This window comes from Dipodomys ordii, unplaced genomic scaffold (assembly GCF_000151885.1).
Source record: "Dipodomys ordii isolate 6190 unplaced genomic scaffold, Dord_2.0 Scaffold1, whole genome shotgun sequence".
NCBI classification, from domain to species: domain Eukaryota; kingdom Metazoa; phylum Chordata; class Mammalia; order Rodentia; family Heteromyidae; genus Dipodomys; species Dipodomys ordii.
In genome coordinates this window covers 2110467-2130573 of record NW_012267217.1, presented here as the reverse complement: position 1 = coordinate 2130573, position 20107 = coordinate 2110467, and the positions used below count along the sequence as shown (strand labels likewise).

Below are 20107 nucleotides of genomic sequence, written 5' to 3'. Positions count from 1 at the left end.
CGGTCATGGGGCCTGGGTGCTGTCCCTCAGCTCTTCAGCTCAAGGCTAGCGCTCTACCACTTGAGCCACAGCGCCACTTCCAGCTTTTTTCTTTTTGCCTATGTGGTGCTGAGGAATCGAACCCAGGGCCTCAGGCATGCAAGGCAAGCACTCTACCACTGAGCCACCTTCCCAGCCCCTGTTTTCTCTTTTTAAAATAAGGTTTTTATTGTGAAAATACTGTATAGAAGGTTACAGTTACATGAGCAAGGTAATGAATACATTTTTTATCAAGCATTGTTGCCTCCTCCTTTGTTTTTCCCCTACCATCCCTTCCTTCCCACCTCCACAACTACACTCCCCGCCCCCCCCATTGTAAGGTTCATTTTTTGACATAACATCTTGTACATTTTATTGTTACAATGGTCAACCTCTATCCCTATTTAAACAATTTGTTTTTTCCCTTCCCCTCCCCAAATTATACCGACATCAAATACAGTGAAAACAGGGGTTACACCATGGGGGAGGGACATACAAAACAACCAAAAAAATCACATGGTACCTTATAAATATGTTAGAAACAAGAAAGATAAAAACCTCTTGTATCCCTGTCTTGGGGTTCATTTTGCTTAGCATCATCTTATCTGGTCATGTGTACATAGCTTTTGACCTTTTCTACTTGTCCCAGACATATACTAGTTATTGCAAATACAGGAAACCATGGGACCTATGTTTCTTTGGGCCTGGCTTACTTCACTTAATATAATTTTTTCCGAGTCTTTCCATTTCCTAACAAATGGGGCCATGTCATTCTTTTTGATGGAGGCATAGAATGCCATTGTGTGTGTGTGTGTCTGTGTATGTGTGTATGTATGTATGTATGTATATATATATATATATACATGTATATATATTACATTTTCTTGATGCATTCATCTACTGAGGGGCATCTGGGTTGGTTCCATATCTTAGCTAAATAATGGCATATCCTAACTGTGATTGTGGCTAATTCTGCTTAATATCTTAATGAGATTGTGGCTAATTCCACCTAGAAGTGTTATGGAAACACTGTTTAAAACTATTCAAATTTGATTGGAGTCTTGCAGAATAAGTTCAGAACATGCATGCCAAGGCAAGAAGATGGTACTTGCAAAGGCATGGCATGAATGACCTGGAATTGATGTCACAATAAGAAATTTTATTTTGCTGTTGAATAGAGATAGGTCTAGAGATGCTGCAAAGCACATTTCCTTTATTATTATTACTGTTGTTGTTATTACTAATATCACTACTACTATGCTATTTTTATTATCTGGTATCATGGTGTAAAGTCTACATTTTTCTCCACTGGCTACCTGGAGCCTTCACACAAGTGAATACCATGAAAAGATTTATATATTAGCTATCAAAGTTTGGTGTCAAACTTTGCTGTTAGTGTGTAGACACTAACAGCAAAACACAAAACAAAATAAGAGATTATGACTTTTTTTGTGTTTGAAAAATGATGAAAAATTCTTCACATAGTTTTAAGTTAAAAAAGCAAAACGTTAGCATATGTAATCAAATAGCTCAAGCAGAGTTTGCTGCAGAGCTGGCTGAATTCAGGTGTTTACCCTGTGCCTGTGCTGCCAGGAATCTGTCTGTCTCCCTGTTGCTCTTTGCATCTCATGGCTTTGCTTCTCTCTGGGTTGGCTTTGTGCATAGCCAGATTCCTGGTAGTGTTCATTTTTCATCATCGTCAGAAAATCATTCCAGTAAAAGAAAATACCAGTTTTCTGACATCTCTAGCAAGAGCTCTGGGATGGATTTTGTTGGCTTGTTTTGGGCTCTGTGTCTTCATCTCCAAACCAATTACTGTGGCCAGAAAGATGGAGTATTCTAATAGATCAAGCCTAATCATAAACCTACACCTGGACTCAGGGGGAAGAATCACTGAATGATTTAGACTGAAAACGGGAGTGGCTGCCCCATGGCAGGGAAATACGGAGACACAAATCAGATTTAGCTGTTCAAAAGACAAGTAAGGGGAGGGAGAAGGAGAGATAATACTATTATGTGTTAATTTCACAGAATGGAAGCTTAAGTGAGAAAAATTATTTGCTTAGGGTCCATCACTTGTAAATGGCTAAGCTAGAAATCAAACCAGATCTCTATGACTCCAGACTCCATGTCCATGGCCTTCTTAGAAGGCCTCCAAGTAGGCATTTACAGAAAAGGAATGGGACTAGAACTCGGTTTACCTGTTTGGGCCTTCCAGATGCCTACATGAGAAAACAATGAAGAAAAAAATTCTGCTAAAGAAAAAAATTGGAAGTGGCGCTGTGGCTCAAGTGGCTGAGCGCTCGCCTTGAGCTGAAGAGCTGAGGGACAGCGCCCAGGCCCAGAGTTCAAGCCCCACGACCCGACTCTCCCCCGCCCCCAAAAAAATTCTGCTAACTTTCTTGGCAAGACAGAGAGAAATTGGAAAAGAAAAGTATCCAGAGAGGCCTTACCTTGAACCACCATTCCTACAGTCTTGATCTTGTTGACACATTGGGCTGGAAAATTTTTTATTGGGGGAAGGGGTACCCTGAGCATTAGGTGTTTAGCAACACCTGGGACCTGTATCTATTAGCTGGCTATTGCACCTTCTTCCTGTTATGCCAGTATAATGATGTTTCAAGAATCGGCATGTTTTAGCCGGGCGCTGGTGGCTCACGCCTGTAATTCTAGCTACTCAGGAGGCTGAGATCTGAGGATCGCGGTTCAAAGCCAGCCCGGGCAGGAGAGACGTGAGACTCCTATCTCCAATAAACCACCAAAAAGCCGGAAGTGGCGCTGTGGCTCAAGTGGTAGAGTGCTGGCCTTGAGCTGAAGAGCTGAGGGACAGCGCCCAGGCCCAGAGTTCAAGCCCCACGGCCGACCAAAAAAAAAAAAAAAGAATCGGCATGTTTTCCTGGGGAACAAATCCCTCCACAATTAACGGCCTATGCTTTTTTTCCTCTACTTACTCCTATGCAAACCTCCACCTCTGTAAGAGACTTGGGATGGTGGTCTGCTCTGTTACCCTGTAACTCTGTTACCTCTGTTACCCTGTTTAGTTAGTGCCCTACCTAATAATCAAGCCCCAGGCCTACAGGAGAGGCTCCAGGACTTCAGATAGTCTCACTTTCTCTGCAAAGGAGCCTCAGATAAAGGTGCCCTTCTGCCCATGCCACAAGCCCTGTAGCCCAGCAAAACAACTTCCCCTGCCTCATGTGTGTACAATATGGAGCTGATAAGATGTACTTGTTTTTGAGGCTAGAATCTTACAGAGCAGAAGTGCTGAACAATCACAAATGTTGCTCCACCTCATTAAGGGCAAGTACTATATATATATACACATACCATTTCAGAATACATATATACCATTTCAGATTAAGAAAAGTGTTTACAACTGTACTCCTTAAAAAGTACACATGTGCACACACGCGCATGTGCGCATACACACACACACACACACACACACACACACAAAACTGCATTACGGATCAAAAGGGGAAAAGCCAACAATCCCACTTTTGGGCATTTAACCAAATGATCACAAACAAGGTCATACCAGCACAACCATGTTTATCGCAAGATATGGAACCAGCCCCAATGTCCCGCAGTAGATGAATGGATCAAGAAAATGTGATATATATATATATATATATGTATATATATGTACACACACACACACACACACACACACACACACACACACACAACGGAATTCTATACCTCTGTCAGAAAGAATGACATTGCCCCATTTGTTAGGAAATGGAAAGACTTGGAAAAAATTATATTAAGTGAAGTAAGCCAGGCCCAAAGAAACATAGGTCCCATGGTTTCCCTTGTTTGCAATGATTAGTACATGTCTAGGACAAGCAGAGAAGGTCAAAGGCTATGTACATATGACCATATGAGATAATGTTAAGCAGAACGTACCCCAAGACAGGGACATAAGTGGTTTTTTCTTATTTATTTATTTATTTTTTACAAGTGGTTTTTTCTTAATTGCTAGTGTTATCAATGTACCTACAATGCACTATGTGATTCTTTTGTTTCTTTTGTATGTTCTTTCCCCATTGTATAACCCCTAGATTAGATGCCCGTGTACTGCACCTTGTATATACATTTTTGTAATTTGGGGAGGGGAAGGGATGTTGGGGAATGCTTAAGTGGGGATGCAGGCTGACCCATTGTGATGATGAGATGTACAGGACACTATGTTGAAAATGAACTCTACAATGTCGGGGTGGGGAGGGGATGGGAGCAGTTGGGGAGTTGGGGAGGGAAGTGATGGTAGGGGGAAAACAAAGAAGGAGGTAACAATGCTCCCTAGGAAATGTACTCATTACTCATGTAACTGTAACCCCTCGGTACACCATTTTTACAATAAATATATATATACATAAAAAGATTGACATAAGGCATTTTGATACTATTCTGAAGAAATTCACTTCTGTAGAATATTTACCTGTATTCATAGGACAGTTAGTTCATAATCTAAATGATACTAAATCTACACGTGGGTATTAATTCTCATGAAGGAAAGCCAGTCAGGAAAAACAATCTTTTTTTGTAACAATAACTATGTTTTAATTTTTATGGATCCTCCCTTAATCTCCAAGGAGAGAGAAGAGGAAATTCTCAAACTCAGCTGTAAAATAGATGGATTAGCTGAAGTTGCAAAGAACAGAAGCAAAAGGACAGAATTTTAATATTTTCTTATGTCTAAGTCATCACATAAATATTGTCATGTTCTAAAATATTCTTCTAAGTGCCCATGCTCTTGGAAAATAAAATTTTAGATTTTGAACAACTCCTTTATCAAATAATAGACTAAAATACCAGCCTGAACTTTGCTGATCTGTCCTTGTGGAAGAAGAGAGCAGCTGTTCTTGCACGGTCCACCAGGCTCAGCTCTCGAGCGGCCCCTGGCTATTGTTTCCCCTGCACTGATCGAATTATAGCTTTTTTAATTGTCCTCTAATTCTTGGTGTCTTTGTCTCTTTTCTCTCTCCTCATTTAATTCTGTGAAGACAATGGTGTTTTGCAATTAGACTGTTGATTTGAAATCAGCAGTAAGTGAATTCTTCCTGATAAGGGAATTTCAAGACCACTTTAACTTTCCAAACCTATGACTTACCATAACCTATGCAAAACATACTACGAATGTCTGTGCCCTAGTTAACAATTTGTTATCCAAATTTAATCTTTCTTACAAAATATCAGGGTAGAAATATAATGTGAAATCTTATGAGATCAACTTAATTGTTATTTCAAGAGATTTATGGACTAATTAAAGTATATTCACTTTTCTATGTCCTTAACATTTAATTCTTCCTGATTGCTATGGTATTGTGATTACATAAAATTTCTGATATATAAAAAACAAGACACTTTTCCTTTGAAAAAAATTTTTAGAGAGCAAGAAACATAAAATAAAAAATGTGACCAAGCTCACTAAAATTTAATATATTTATATGAGGTCTATTTGAGTCACTTGATTTAGATTTCTCAGTTCTAGAAACTTTCTTTCACCTTCCTATGCAGAATCAAACACATGCATTAAGCAGAAAGAAGTGAACATTTATCTGAGTTGATAAAATTGTTGTATTCAAGATCAGAATTTTACACTAATGAGAAGAAAGGAGCAACACAGGCTTTTTCAAGAATAGACTATACCTGTTAAAAATATAAACACTGATGGACTCTGCTCATATTGCTCAAAAGAGGGATAAGCAGGAACCACCCAAAAGGCCATGCATGAAATCCAAAGAGCAAGTGGGGGAATGCCATGATCAGATTTGCATTTGGAAATGATGATAGCAGTAGGTCAGCAAGACATAGGTGTGCTGAGAAGCAGAACATTTAAAAAAAAACTAATAGTGATAGCTCAAACAAGGATTCTGGCTTTGTGAATGGAGTGATATAGTCAGGTACAGAGACATTTGGCAGGTCAAAGAATTCCAACTTGATGATTGATTGGATATTGGTGAAAAATTTGAGAGGTGTCTCAAAGACATTACTTGCTGTTTCCTTGCATAAGCAGTTAAATGGTAATGCTACCCATAGGGATGGGACAGTAAAAGTACAGACTTAGGGAAGAAATAGATGAAGTCCAATCTTGTTCACAATTAAGAGCATGTCTTGGTCCTGTTCCTAAGTTTGGAGCTCCCTAGCAGAGAGACTTAGGCTGATGGTAAATATGCAACAGAAATAGAATTTGAAATGCATTTTATAATTGAAGTTGCAACCCACCATTCATGTTTGTTACCTTCCTAATATTACTTCTTTTATGAAACTGTACAGGAAGTACATACAATTCTAGGCTCCATCTCTGCAGTTCAGTTGGATCAGTGTTAATTTGGAATATTGTTTGGCATTTTTGACTTGCAGGGCTACTTCTTATCTGGAACTTTAAAAAGCAAAACTGACAAAACTGACAAATTGATGGAGAATGTAGAAATTGAACTCTCAGATTTAAATTTAACTGTGTTTTAATTATTTTTTACCTAACAGTCTGTTAGGGTTGATATTTTGCATGTTCAGAATATGTTATTTTGAGAGATTAAGAATTTCTCAAATCTTTTTTTAACCCTTTTTTGTTAGTCCAGAAATAGGTTGCCAGTGGCTAGAGCCTCCATAATGGAGTTCCCAAATAAATAATTTGATGGGATTAATTAATTAAAAGTGCTTAATGTTCTCTTGACAATTGTATGTTGCCAGGGTGCAAAGTGTTAGTCTGTTAACTTATTAAATTATTGTTTTATGAGTCTTCTACAAGAGTACATCCAAATTGAATGTTTTGCCAATATCAATCCCTTACTGGTGGTTCTAACAAAGAATTCTCTTTCAGGGACAGGTCTTTTTCCTTGGGGAAGTAAATAGAGTGATTTACTGATAAATCCACCCACTGTATACATCATCTCTGGCCCATATATCAATGTCATGGGCAACAGCTTGCTTTACTAAGTGATTCTGCAGTGTCTTCTCAAAGACTATTTTGTTTAGTAATCAGATCAAAGTGCCAACATGAATAGTGCTTAACATCACATGAGTTGTTTTTTATCTTTAATAACACAATTAGTTCAGAGACACTTTTATGGAATAGTTTCCACTGCTGAAATCTTCTCCCACCATATTGGTCGACTTAAAAAAAAAGCCAGTTTGTGTATCACTAATGTACACAAGCACAGATTGTTTGCTACCTCACTGAATGGGATTCTTGCAACCAATTAAGAGAATTCTGTGGTTGTAGCTCTTCCTACCTGACCGAGTTTTAATGCAGTCTAATATTTTAATGCATTCAAATATTATTTTAATTATCTAAATTGTTTGGGAGACTCGAGAAAGAGTTTCTCTTTCATACTATTCTATGACATTAAACACTGTTTTCCAAACCCTTGAAAATGGGTAGTGAAAGTAATGGGCAATCTTTTTGTGAAAATTTACATGGGAGTGAACAAGAAATTGTAATTGAAAAGGATCCCTTTGATGATGACTGACAGATAATGACAGAGCATTCCATCTTGGTTTAAAAAAGAAGGTTTTCCTGAGTTCAATTTCACATCTTTGTATGTTTATCCTGGGAAGGACTTTAGGCAGACAATCGGAAGGACACCAAATTTTCTTTTAATAAAACATTAAGATAAAGAAAAGTTCTTAAAAATCAGATGAAAAAAACCCCAGTTATTGATTTTTCTTCTTGTACCTGCGATGCAGGCATGTTAGTGACTTCCATTGCAAATGGTATCTCTGTAGGAGTCTGTTGTGCTATGTACATAATCTTCAGTAAGGAATTCTACTTGCAGCATCTTTTTCTTCAAAGGCTTTGCATTTCTGCATAAAAAGCTTATTAATTATTTGTAGCTGCTTGTCATCGTGTTCTGATAATAGAAGGCTGGTCAAGGATAATAATTACCACTTCACCTTTTTGGATCATATATATCCACTCTTCCTATGCTATCTTACCCAAAGCATCCTTCCTCTCCCTGTACACAGGACCAAAAGTGCAGGCACATCATTTATTGATAAGACAAAAAGAATGTAATGAAATTATCAATGTTCTTGAATTAATTATGAACATGATTAAGAAAGCTAAAATCTCAGGAGCCAGGATCTCATTACCCATTCAGTCTTAGGGATTGCTTTCATTCAGCTAGGCAAAAAGGCTTTGAGCAGCCCCACAATTGCCTTTCTCTCATTTATTTGTGCTAGAATTAAGGTTTATTTGTTTTCTGTTTTCTTCTTCTTCAGATTGTTTCTCTGTCTCCATCCATTTAACAAACTGTTTCCTCCTGTATCTGAGAAGGAAGCATCTGTAGGGCCTACATCTCTGTCTGCAGTCTGCCTACTACCTTCTTTTGAGTGCATTTCTCTCAACTCATTTTGCTGGAGCTCCTAAATATCTCTCAAGGTAAGTCTGAGAATGTAGCCAAAAAGTTCTTTCAGATTTATGTCTGCAGCTATACAACAGTTCTGTCTGAATCCCATTCAGCCAGGAGTCTTAATGACATCATTATTACGCTGCCGGTATTGGGCTTGATTTTACATGGAGCTTTCACTGTATTATTACTTACTTTCCATTCTGAGCGAATGTACGAATAATACTTGTTTAGGGTTGGGAAAAATAATATGAAACTAAGAGGAAAATACATATTTTATTCAAACCAGATTTCCAACGGAGTGTAAATAATAAGCAAAAAGGAAATTCTTTAAAAATTTATTTTTGGTATACAGGTATTCAGAGAGCTCTGTCTAATAGCCTTGATATTACAACTGAATTGAGGACAAGCAAAGTGTGATACTGTATTTGGGCTTTATAAAAATTTTCCAAATTGTCTTTTTTTTTTAAAAGGCCTTCTGAATTTCTGGGCTAACACTTATCTAGTGCAGAAGTATGTTAAGTTAGTATCTGTTTTAAAATGCTTTGGAGTTGTCCTGTTGCCACCTGACTAGACTGTTTTGTTTTATTTTTTTTTCTTCTTTTTTTCCCTTCAATTTTTCTTCTTTTTTTTTTCTTGGTAAAATTAATCAGTGATAGTTTGACCAAACACTTTCTGAAATGTGATGCTAGGTTATTTATAAACAAGGAAAATGCTGTCAGGGTGCGTTTTACAATCATATACAGAGTGGTTACAAAGATTGCATAGTCAGATGCTACCTTGGCTTAAATATATTCTTATCAGGTTTATATTCTTCTATAAGAGAATTAAGGATTGCAAAATAATAAGACAGGAATGAAGAATGGTGGCTTTGGGCCCCTGAATAAATACTAGATGTTTGGCACTACATTCGCTGATCCTCATTCTCTTTAAAGTGGTAGTTTGATAAGTTGGCTAAAACATGTAGGAATTTAAATGAATAAAATCACTGAAGAGCCAAGGAATTCTGGGGCACTTGGGACAAAGTGATTTGATGATAGCATATAAGACATAGAACTGTCTCTCCTTCAAATCTTAGGAATGACCTCAACATTTGAAAATTTTTTAGAAAGTGTGAAAAATAGAGAGCTGCTGACACCTTCTACAGACTTGCAGCCTGTGGAAACATACTTAGATATTTATGTATGGTGCATTAAAATGTTCATTTTTTTCATGCTAACTATATATCTAAGACAGCAAATATACTCCTACAGTGTTACATTGTTCATGAAACTAGTGTGTCTTAATTTAGAGACACAATACAGATATTTGCCCTTGTATATTGCTGTTGTTTTTTAAAAAATCCTATTAATTTGTCAGCCAAAAAATTACTGAAACTATAATTTCTAGATGGTGTTCTTCCATTAACTAAGTAATTGACCTAGGGAATTTAGTCTGAAAGTGTTAAAAATGCACGAGGACCTCATCTTATTTTTAGGTATCAAACAGGAAGAGCAGTAAAAATAATTTCCTTACTTTGTGAACCCAGAATGTCAGGGAAAAAAAAGTTTCACGAATAGAAGCTCCTATACTTCATCTCATTCTGAGAAAATGGAAATATCTGTGAATTTCTTTTGATATCTCTTTCATATCTTATCAAAAAGAAAAAAATGAATCACAAAATATCCTACATGCCATTTCTACATGAAAGGAATGAACAGAAGTCCCACGTGCCTCTCCCCAGGGAGGCCGACGTTGTAGTTGTCTAGGTGGTCGCTGCTCTTCTGCATTTGGACATGAGCCGGGGAAACAGCCTGGGAGCTAAAGGAGAAACAAATAGCAGAGGCGAAGGAGAAGGAGAAAGTGCATTTCTGGCAGAATAGTTGGGGAAGAGCACTTTTCTTTTTGGCTTATGGGTGTCTACATTTCCAGACAATACAATTAAAAAAAATCAATTCTTTATCACATAAGGGGTTGAATGCAACTAACTGATAGAGCTTTTCATCAACTTCAAAAAAAGAATTTGCATTAAAGTGTTTACATGTTGAAATAGAAAAATTAAAAAGGGCACATCCTTGTTTTACAAAGTAAGAGAAGCATTGTGCTTCATGTATTGTCATTAACTTTATTGCATGAAAGTGAAATGATAATTCTGAGTGTTCTCACTAACTTTGGTGAGGTCACACAATATGAGAACTAACAATAGTATCAGTGGAAATGAATGAATAGTTATCCTACTTTCTGAAAGCAAACAACATATGAGGAAAAGAGAGAGAGAGAAAAAGAGAGAGAGAGAAAGAGATAGTTTACAAATTCCTGAGTAGCTGGACCAGATTTTTCTTTCTTTCTGCATTTGTCTGACTTTGATACTTTACACTCTTGATACAGAGTGAAAAGATGAATATATTAAAACCTAATTGATATGGAGATAAAACTTCCACTCAAAGTCAACATAACTAATCTTAAATATTTAATACATGAGCACTGTTTTTTGCTCATATAGTTTGAATTAGTTCTGATAACCAGAAAGCATGAAAAGCTCATATGTATGTGGAGTTTTACATATTTACAAAGACTTCTGTTTAAAAGCAGCAAAGGATAGTAGAAAACACATTAGCAGATGTTAGGAGAGTTCAAGTCTATCAACATCTCAACCTGTGACCTTGGATAAGTTATTGAACTTCTCAAGCCTCGGTTTTCACTTTGTAAAGTCTGTGAAATAAAATATAATATTTTAGGACCCTCCACACACCAAAAATGTATTATTTTGTATCTCTATTCATATGAAGGTATATAAAATACATGTAAACCTGAAGTCTATCTTTAGCATTTATCTATCCAAGTACTAAGATAATTTTACATATTTTGAACATATAAATCCCTAATGTTATAAATGGTTCATACTCTGATATCTGATGCCCCTACTATCTTACTTCCTGAAATGCTGGGTTTAATTTGTTTATAAACACTTCTTCGTTTACATTTATGCTGATCTGTGCCCATAAACAGTAGGACTTACTTCCCAGCAAGTATGTCTTAAACAAAATCCCCCAAGTGTTTAGAAACAGAGTTGTCTCATGTTCCCATTCCTCACAGCAAGTTGTTGAGTCTTTGCAAATTGCTAATAGCTTCATTAAGCGCCTGCCTGTATCTCTACTGTGTGAACATGGAACTGAGAATGAGAACTAAAACTGTATTTCAATTTTTGCTCAGTTATCTCTAGTCTACAGTCTTCACAGAACAGCAAGGTTTTTTTCTGTTTTTGTTTTTTTTTTCTAAGATGCTTTGAAGAGGGCCTAGCAAGTGGGTTTTATGTCAGTTAGATTCTTGCCTAGAACTTTTGGGAAAAGGAGAGTTTCAAGGGTGGGTGTGGGGGTCAGGTCTGCTCAGAAAGGGTTAAGAACTACCTGCTTTGAGATTGATTTAAATCAGTAATGGATCATCTCATAAAGCTGCTGTTAGTAGATATTAGCCAGCTATCTCTGTCCTCTGATAGCTCAGATAAGAAGTGCTTACCGCAGAGAAGGTTCCTAGAGGACAGATATTGTTTCCCCGTACCTCAGGGAGTAAGAAGGCATACTGCTAGATCAGTGACTTTTCCTAACAGCAAGTAAATTCAGGCCTTATCAAGTTACAGCACAAACTGCACTCATGTTTTATTATTCTCATTAGAGATTTAAGGACTAATTCCAGTTGTTAGCGCTTAGCAGTTTAATGTTTTCCATAGATAAGAATTAAGATTCTTCTGGGGGATTTTTTTATTTGCTAAAGCTTGCAAAATATAATGTGGTGGTGCGGCATTTACTGTGATGTAATGTGGTAGATTTTCTAAATGTCCTGAATGGGTGTTAAGGCATACATTTTTAAAAATTTAAATCTAACGACTAAATTTCTCCGAGTTGGACAGGCACGCATTTCACTGAAACATGACTTTCTTTGTCTGAGCTTCCAATTCAACTCTCCTCTTGGAATTAAGACCAAAGAAGCTGGACCTGGTGCTTGCATGGTTTGGAATTCCTGCTGTGTGTTTTCTAACAGTAAATGCCCTTCATCATGACTAAATGCGGGGGTCTCATTCCAAAGAAAACCTTGAGCAAGACCTGTTTTGTAAGTAGGCTTGGCTTTGAATTACTTCCTTGACGTGAAACTGATTTTTCTTCCTCACCAGGTAGAAAGAAGCTGGCCCTTGTCTTCATTCTATTTCATTTCCAAAGAGGAGACAGAGTTTTCATTTTGAAAATAAAATCCAGCTTTACTATCTGCTGAGATTCTATTGAGTTAATATTTTAATGACATTCAAGTAATGTGAGATCTTCTCCCCGCAACTGTCCAGATACTCTCCCTAATATTCTTATAGGGAAAAGAAGAATCATTTTTTAACCAAGTTTACTAGCACGTGATAACATTACCAATGGATTTTTGAGCTCAATAATTAAAAGCCATATATGAACCCTAAGTGGAACATCCTATTTCCCCACCTTGTTAATCTTGGGTTTACCTTCAGATCTTTCAAGACCTGTGGTATGTGGCTGCATGGTAATTTCAGAGGTGGTGAAATTCCAATAATGTAAGTCACAAATCCTGGGTTTGAGTAATTCAGGAGGAAATATGTTGCATATAAATGCAACTTGTTGTCCTTATGACATTTGTTGGTTGTCACTCTGATATCCATTCTTGGAGAAATGTTTTCCTGAGATCAGACTATCTTAATAGCAATGAGAGAAAAATGGTCCAGGTTGAGAATGTAATTCCATTGTAGAGTTGCGTGCCTAGTAAGTGCAAGGTCCTTAGTTCAGTCCCCCTTGTGGGGCAGGGAGGATGGTCTACTTTGTGACAGGTCAGGAACTCTGAATATACTAACTAGATAGACATAACAACAACAACAACAACGATGACAATAATAATACCTCTCATTTACTATGTGCTGGGCACAATGATAGATGTCTTATATGCCAGATCTTTTATATCAATTGGCTTAAAAAAACCCTTTCACTGTATCAAATAAAACAAAAAAATTTAAGACAGGGAGACTTATTTGAGTTCATGCTTTTATTATTCCTGACTTTGCAGGCTTTGTGCCTATTTATACTCCAGATTTTTTTTTTCCTGTGTGTAGCCAATGATATTACATCTGCCAGAAAAATTTAACATGCTTGTTCCAGTTACGTTACTGGGTGCAATACTCCCTTATATAGGAAATAAATTTATTATGAAGAACTCCCAGTAGAAGCCTTGGAAAACTTACACAGAGTTGTGCTGTGTCCAAAATGCTGTTCAGTAGGTTTTCCAAAGCGCCCAGGTAACAGCTGGTGTAGGCCATGTGCCAGCCCTGACAGCCCATATGCTCTCTTTAGTGCAGTAATTATCTCAACACAAAACTCTGATAGCCTAGTCTACTGGGTCCAGTTTCCCTAGGTTAAATTGACTCAGTGGCTTTGTTAGTAAGTTCCTTTGGCACAGTAAGAACTTCATCAAGAGTGTAAGTATTGGGATAGGCTTCAAAGATAAATATGACTGCTACTTTCAAGACAGGTGGATTATTAACCCTGAGAGATTCTAGGTGGCAGTTCATTAGGCGACCACCCAGCCGCAGCCATCTCTGTGAAAACTCTTTCAACGTTTCTATCAGGCACTCGGCTTAAGAGTGGTGGTTAATTCACTTATTTTTGTAGTAGGTTAGCAGTCATTTTGTATTATAGTTGTTAGGCACAAGGATTTCTTCTTTCAGTGGTGGTGGTGTTGGGCTGGGGTGGGAGGACAGGGAGGCATTGGAGTAAAGAGCTATAGGGTTAGGAGGAAAGAAAAACGAAAAGTGAGATGTATCAACATGGGTATAGGCTTTCTTTAGGAAATTACAGAGACAAATTTTCTCTTGTATATTCCCTGTGGCCTTTGAGATGTTAAAGCATCCCCTGTCTATGGACACAATTCACACAGTAAAGATTTATGGTATATATTTCTCCTATGTTCCCTTGCTCTCTTCCTCCCTCCTTCTTTCCTTCCTTTCATCTCTTTTTCCTTCCTTCTTTTTTTTCCCTGAGAAATAGAAATATGCAAAAGTTCAGAGGCAATAGAAACATAGACGTAATCCTGCAGCTGCAGTACAGATAAAGCTTCCCATAAACTTAGCAAGAAGCCTGATGGATAGTTTCACATGTACTTGGGAAGAATGGTGTCATTCTGTACTGTTGTTAATCACTAATAGCATACAATAATCAGTTTATTGTGATTATTCTTTAAAGAAGGACCTAAGAAAGTGCTGTTTTCTTTGTTAGGATATTTTAGTGTCTTGTACTGAAATGGAATTCTGAGGTAGGGAGGAAGGCACTGGAACAGAAGTTGCAAGAGGCCTTGCTACCTATCCGTGTGAAGGGGTGCCAGGCACAGGGCTGTCATTCAATAAATGCTTGCGAAATGATTAAGTAGATGGAAATGGACTTTTTCTCCGTGCCTCCAGTGGAAACGACTCCAGATTTAAGGGCAAAAGGAAGGGTTGTAGGGGAGGGAGCAACATGCACAGAGCATTGGGCCATCTTGGCAGATGAGGAGAGCTGCCTTTCACATTGATCACTTCTATTTAGACCTTAGGAGGGACAAGGGTGCTCAAAGTGCTTTTCAGTGATCAAAATAAAGTAGGTAGGAACACAACAGGATTGAATTATTTAAGGTAGGATTCTAGGCTGAATCTGTTCCCTAGTAATATAATGCCATAGTATTGTTTTGTTTTCAATTTAATGAAGCAAATTTTAACTCTGAAGAGCTTCTATAGGAAGAAAATTGGTCAGCTAGCTAGTTCATAACAAACCAAACATGGACCTTTGTTATTTAGTTTCAACTACAGGTAGTTATACTTCTAAAGTCATTATTTATATGTTGTCAGGAGAACTCACCAAATTTATTGACTTGTACATTATTCTTTGCAAATAAGTTCTGGCTGCTCTCTGCATATTATAATTAAAACGACAGGGACTTTAATCATTTATGAAATTTTAAACTACATACTGAATATAAATGTATCATTCAATGTGATAGAATGAATTAAATTCATCACTGTCAAATAACTGTATGAAAGATGAAATATCTCTCATCCCACATCATTTACATATATATATATATATATGTTCAGATTTGCAGGCATTGTAATAATGCTTTTATGGTCTTTTAAGGACACTTTGAAAACTAAAATATTTGGCATATAAAAGAAAAAAATGCTTTTGGCCATAAAGTTGATTTTGATTTTATTTGTAGAAGTCCTAATTTGAATTTTGTGATACAGAATACATTTTGTCTAGATAATCAATCAAACAATAATTGAACTCTTTTATGTGAACATTTTTATCAGTAGGTGTAACCAGGGGTATTTAGATATGATGGAATTTTAGCAATCCAAGTAATTAAGGCAAAAATTCTTGCTTTAGGTTGAAGACTAATGTAGTACATGAAGGTATTTGAAATATTTATATGGAACAGCTAAGTGTACATGGATCTGTTATCAACCTTTTGTTCATGTCTACTACCATGTCAACATCCATGTTGGAAAGAGAAACAAGACAGATTTGAGTAACTATGTTTCTAATAGTTATTTTCTTTTACTAAGTTCTAATATCCAAATCATAATTGTTAGCTGGTGTCTGTACTATAAAATGTTTCTGGTGCTGGGCACTAGTGGCTCATGCCTGTGATCTTAGTACTCAGGAGGCTGAGGTGTGAGGGCTGCAGTGCAAAGCCAGCCCATGCAAGAAAATCCATGTGACTCTTGTCTCCAATTAACCAGCACAAAGAGCCAAAAGTAGGGCTGTGGCTGTGGCGAAAGTGGTTAGGGTGCTAGCTTTGAGTGAAAAAGCTAAATAACAGTGTTACTTTAACCCTGAGTTCATGCCATAGTACAGGCACCACTCCCAGACACACATAAATTACTGAAAATCTTTATACCAAAACATTCTAAAGTGGGAAAATCTGTATTTATCATTAATTATTTTAGGGAAACATTACTCTCCTTTAAGTCTTCTGAGTCTTTCTAAATTTCAATAATTTTTTCTCTGTCTTGATTTCCATCCCTTCTTGGGCAAAAGACATTCATCAATGATATGACTCAGTTCACTGAATAAACTTTTATTAAGCCAAGCAAAAGGTTTGTATTTGGGGATGGTTGGTCTAGGAGCTATGCTAATTATTGAAAATAATTATAAGTTAAGAAACTTAAAGTTGGGGCTGAGATGTAGCTCAGTGGCAAAGTGCTTGCCTAGCAAGTGCAACATCCTGGGTTCGATCCCCAGTACCAGAAAAAAAAAAAAGAAAGAAAAGAAAAGAAACTTAAAGTTATGTTTTCTTTTGTTTCTTTCTTTTTATTTGTGACAGTCCTGGGGCTTTAAGTCAGGCCTTAGGCCCTGTCCATAAGCTTTTTGTTTCCAAGGCTAGCACTCTACCACTTTGAGCCACAGCTCCATTTCCAGCTTTTTGATGTTTAATTGGAGATAAGAGTCTCACTGACTTTCCTGCCTGGGCTGGCTTTGAACCTCAGTTCTCAGATCTCTACATCTCCAGTAGATAACATTATATGTGTGAGCCATCATTACCAGCTTAAAACTATTTTATATGTCAATTTGTTTTACCAGGTTATTTCCCTATAACTGTATAAAATTTTCTTCTACCAAATGTAATATGGTGTTCTAAGATATATGTTACATCCTTAAATTTTCATTAGCTTATATTAATTATACAAAGGACTTGAATTGTAATGTTTCCATACATGCATATGATGTATTTTTATGTAAACCAACTAGGAGGAGAATCTCAAGCCCAGACAAGACATGCTACTGTGGAAACCAAATCTGAGTTTAAATCGTAATCAACATTATCACTAGTGACATTATTTTATCTTATCAAGAATTTTAGATTGCTTATTTGGGCAGTGTACTTAATAACATTAAGTTTTTTGTAATTCTCTGTCCTATTGGGTTCTTGTCATATAGCATCAAAACCCAAGAAAATCAATGCAATTTAGAAATTTATGTTTTGTTACATTAGCTACATGATATCTAAATGGCCTGCGGTGACTTGAAAAATATTTCTTTTAAAGTAAGCATCATTTGGGAGGTTGAAGAACAGAAGGAGCAAGTATACATAAGATTCAGATATGTATAGTAAAAACACATTTTTGCTGCTGATTAATTCTGTCTTGATCTAGGTTCTTTTTTTAAAATAAGTTTTTAATTGTGAAAATACTGTACAGAAGGGCTACAATCGCATGAGCAAGGTAATGAATACATTTCTTATCAAGCATTGTTGTCTCCTCCTTTGTTTTACCCCTACCATCAATTCCCTCCCACCTCCAAGACTATATTCCCCGCTTTCCCCCCACCTAAATTGTAAAGTCCGTTCTTCGACATAGCAATAAACAATTTGTTTTTTCCCTTCCATTCCCCAAATTATACCAATACCAAATACAATGAAAACAGGGGTTATACCATGGGGGAGGAAGATACAAAGCAACAAAAAAAATCATGTGGTTTCTTATAAATACATTAGAAACAAGAAAGAAAGATAAAACCACTTGTGTCCTTATCTTGGGGTTCATTTCGCTCAATATCATCTTATCTGACCTTTTCTGCTTTTGACATAGGTTCTTAAAAATAAGTAGCAACCAATTTAACTTAGTTTCTATGTTACAAGATTAACATTACTTCTCTTATATTCCACCAATTTGTCACAAAAACTCTACCAGAATGAGTTATTAGTGACAAAAGAAATCACACATGCACAGAAAACACACAAAGTAATAATTTAACAACATATTTTAGATTAAAAGTTTGTTACAAAAGATAATTGTATTGTAGAAAGCACTATTACACTCTTTCAATATATGGATTAATTTCTGTAAAACATCTTCTGTATGCATCTTCCCTACTTTTATAAGTGGCATTATGACTTTTATACTCTTTCTTGTTCATAGGTTTTGTGTTTGTTTTCATAAAGCAATGTGTCCTCATTAGCCTGCAATAGGAACTTAGATAGGTTTTAATATCCCATCATTAAGAACCTGGTTGGAAGATTATCAGTTTGTTTGAAGACAATAATCTTCTGAAACTCTTTTCCAAGACGTCTAAGAAGATACAGCTATACAGGATACAGACCTGTAACTAACTGTATAGGGTGCTAGTGGGTTTGAAGTAACAAAGCATAGCTCAAGATTAAAATAAAAAGAGACACTTGCAGTTTAAACATCCCCTTTTAAATAGCTCTGTGATAGGATTCTTTCTATGAAAAGATTTTTTTAAACTAGGTTTGAAATACAATTTTCACAAAGTTGCCACAGAGTTGGAGTACAGTGCATCTGCGAAATCCTTCATCATGCCCCCTCCCTGCTTCTCTGTATTGTTTCAGAATAGAAGGTGAAGCTGTATTCCTTGGTGTGCAGTTTAAAGTCAAGAGCAGCAATATTTAGCACATGCTTGGGCAACCTTGTTTGAAATCCATGCCGCCCCTCTCTGGTGTTCTGATGTGCCTTCAGGGGATGCTTGCCTGTTTGTAGTTTGTTTTCTTTTGTTTCAGGTTTCAGCTACTGCATTGACTAATGATTATATAGCAGTAAACTCTCCTCCCTGTTAAATTCAGTAGTGATATCTCAAAGCATTTTTCCCTTGTGTGACATAAAACAATAAAAGAACTAGACAAACCCCTTTTGAGGAAGAATAATCCTTTGTTTAAAGAAAAGAAAAGGCATCTCCTTGGTGCCAGAGGGTAGCGAATTAAAAATCAAAGGCTTACCTAATTGATAAGAAAATACAACAAATACTCATCTGAAAATGTTCTGTAGCATTTTTTGTAGAAAGCTGTTATTACTATAATATTTTTATCTGCCTATGCCTCTTGATGTTACCAACCACACAATATTTATCACATTACACTTGATGGACACTGGCTGCTTTTAAGGGCTGAATAATGAATCTGTTTCTCAGAATGCTGTGGCTGATCAGTGTAATTTACCAATAGAATTTGAGTAGGAGAGCTGTCCTTTATTTCTTTGAAAATAGCTAAGTGTATCAATTTTCCCTGCATTTACACTGCAATAAAAATTATAATGGTCCATTTTGAAATATATCCTATATTACAAATTTGACTAAAAAAATAAAGCTACTGACATATTTACATATTGCAGATTCTTAGTCCTCAGCTTTAGCAACTCTAAGTCCAAAGAATTGAAGCATGCCATTTAATTGTTCTCCTTGAAATTTTTTTAATGAGACTTGTGGTCATGATTCCAAGTGATAAATTCTTCTTGATTTGCCTCCAGTTGTCACTGGCCAAACCTTAGGGAATGAAAGATTAGTTACGGTTGCAAAAGACTTATTATTTTTAACTGGAGAATTCTTAATGTTCTTAACCCAATTAAGTAGTGAGTGAAGAATCTATCAATATTGTTGACAGTTTATTAGAGAAAATTTTTTTGCAGATTTTAATTTAGCTATAGATGATGTTCAATGTTTGCCTTTAACTTAGACTATAAGAAGACTGCATCAAATTAGAGCTGATTCCAGTGTCTAAATGTTGCAGCACTCACAGGAAACTTGTCATTTAAACCGATTTCCATCTATAAGCAAAGTGTTAGCCTCCATCCAATTTTTATCATCGTTTGTCTTTTATCACCTCAGTGCTTGAATAGTGTACACAGCCATATAACATTTTGCATATGTTTAGTTTTATAGTAAGATAAATATGTGTCTTTATGATTCCGTGATTTAACCCCAATTTTCAAT

General features: G+C 36.4%; 1 protein-coding gene across 1 annotated transcript in view; it reads right to left on the bottom strand.

The window, feature by feature from the left end:
• Rnf219 (ring finger protein 219) overlaps nt 1–20107 on the bottom strand; it is a 162029-nt gene that overhangs the window by 120381 nt on the left and 21541 nt on the right. Inside the window, exon 3 of the mRNA XM_013008864.1 lies at nt 10056–10172. Within this exon, the coding sequence (XP_012864318.1) occupies nt 10056–10172 (117 nt within the window). The remainder of the gene's footprint in view (nt 1–10055; nt 10173–20107) is intronic.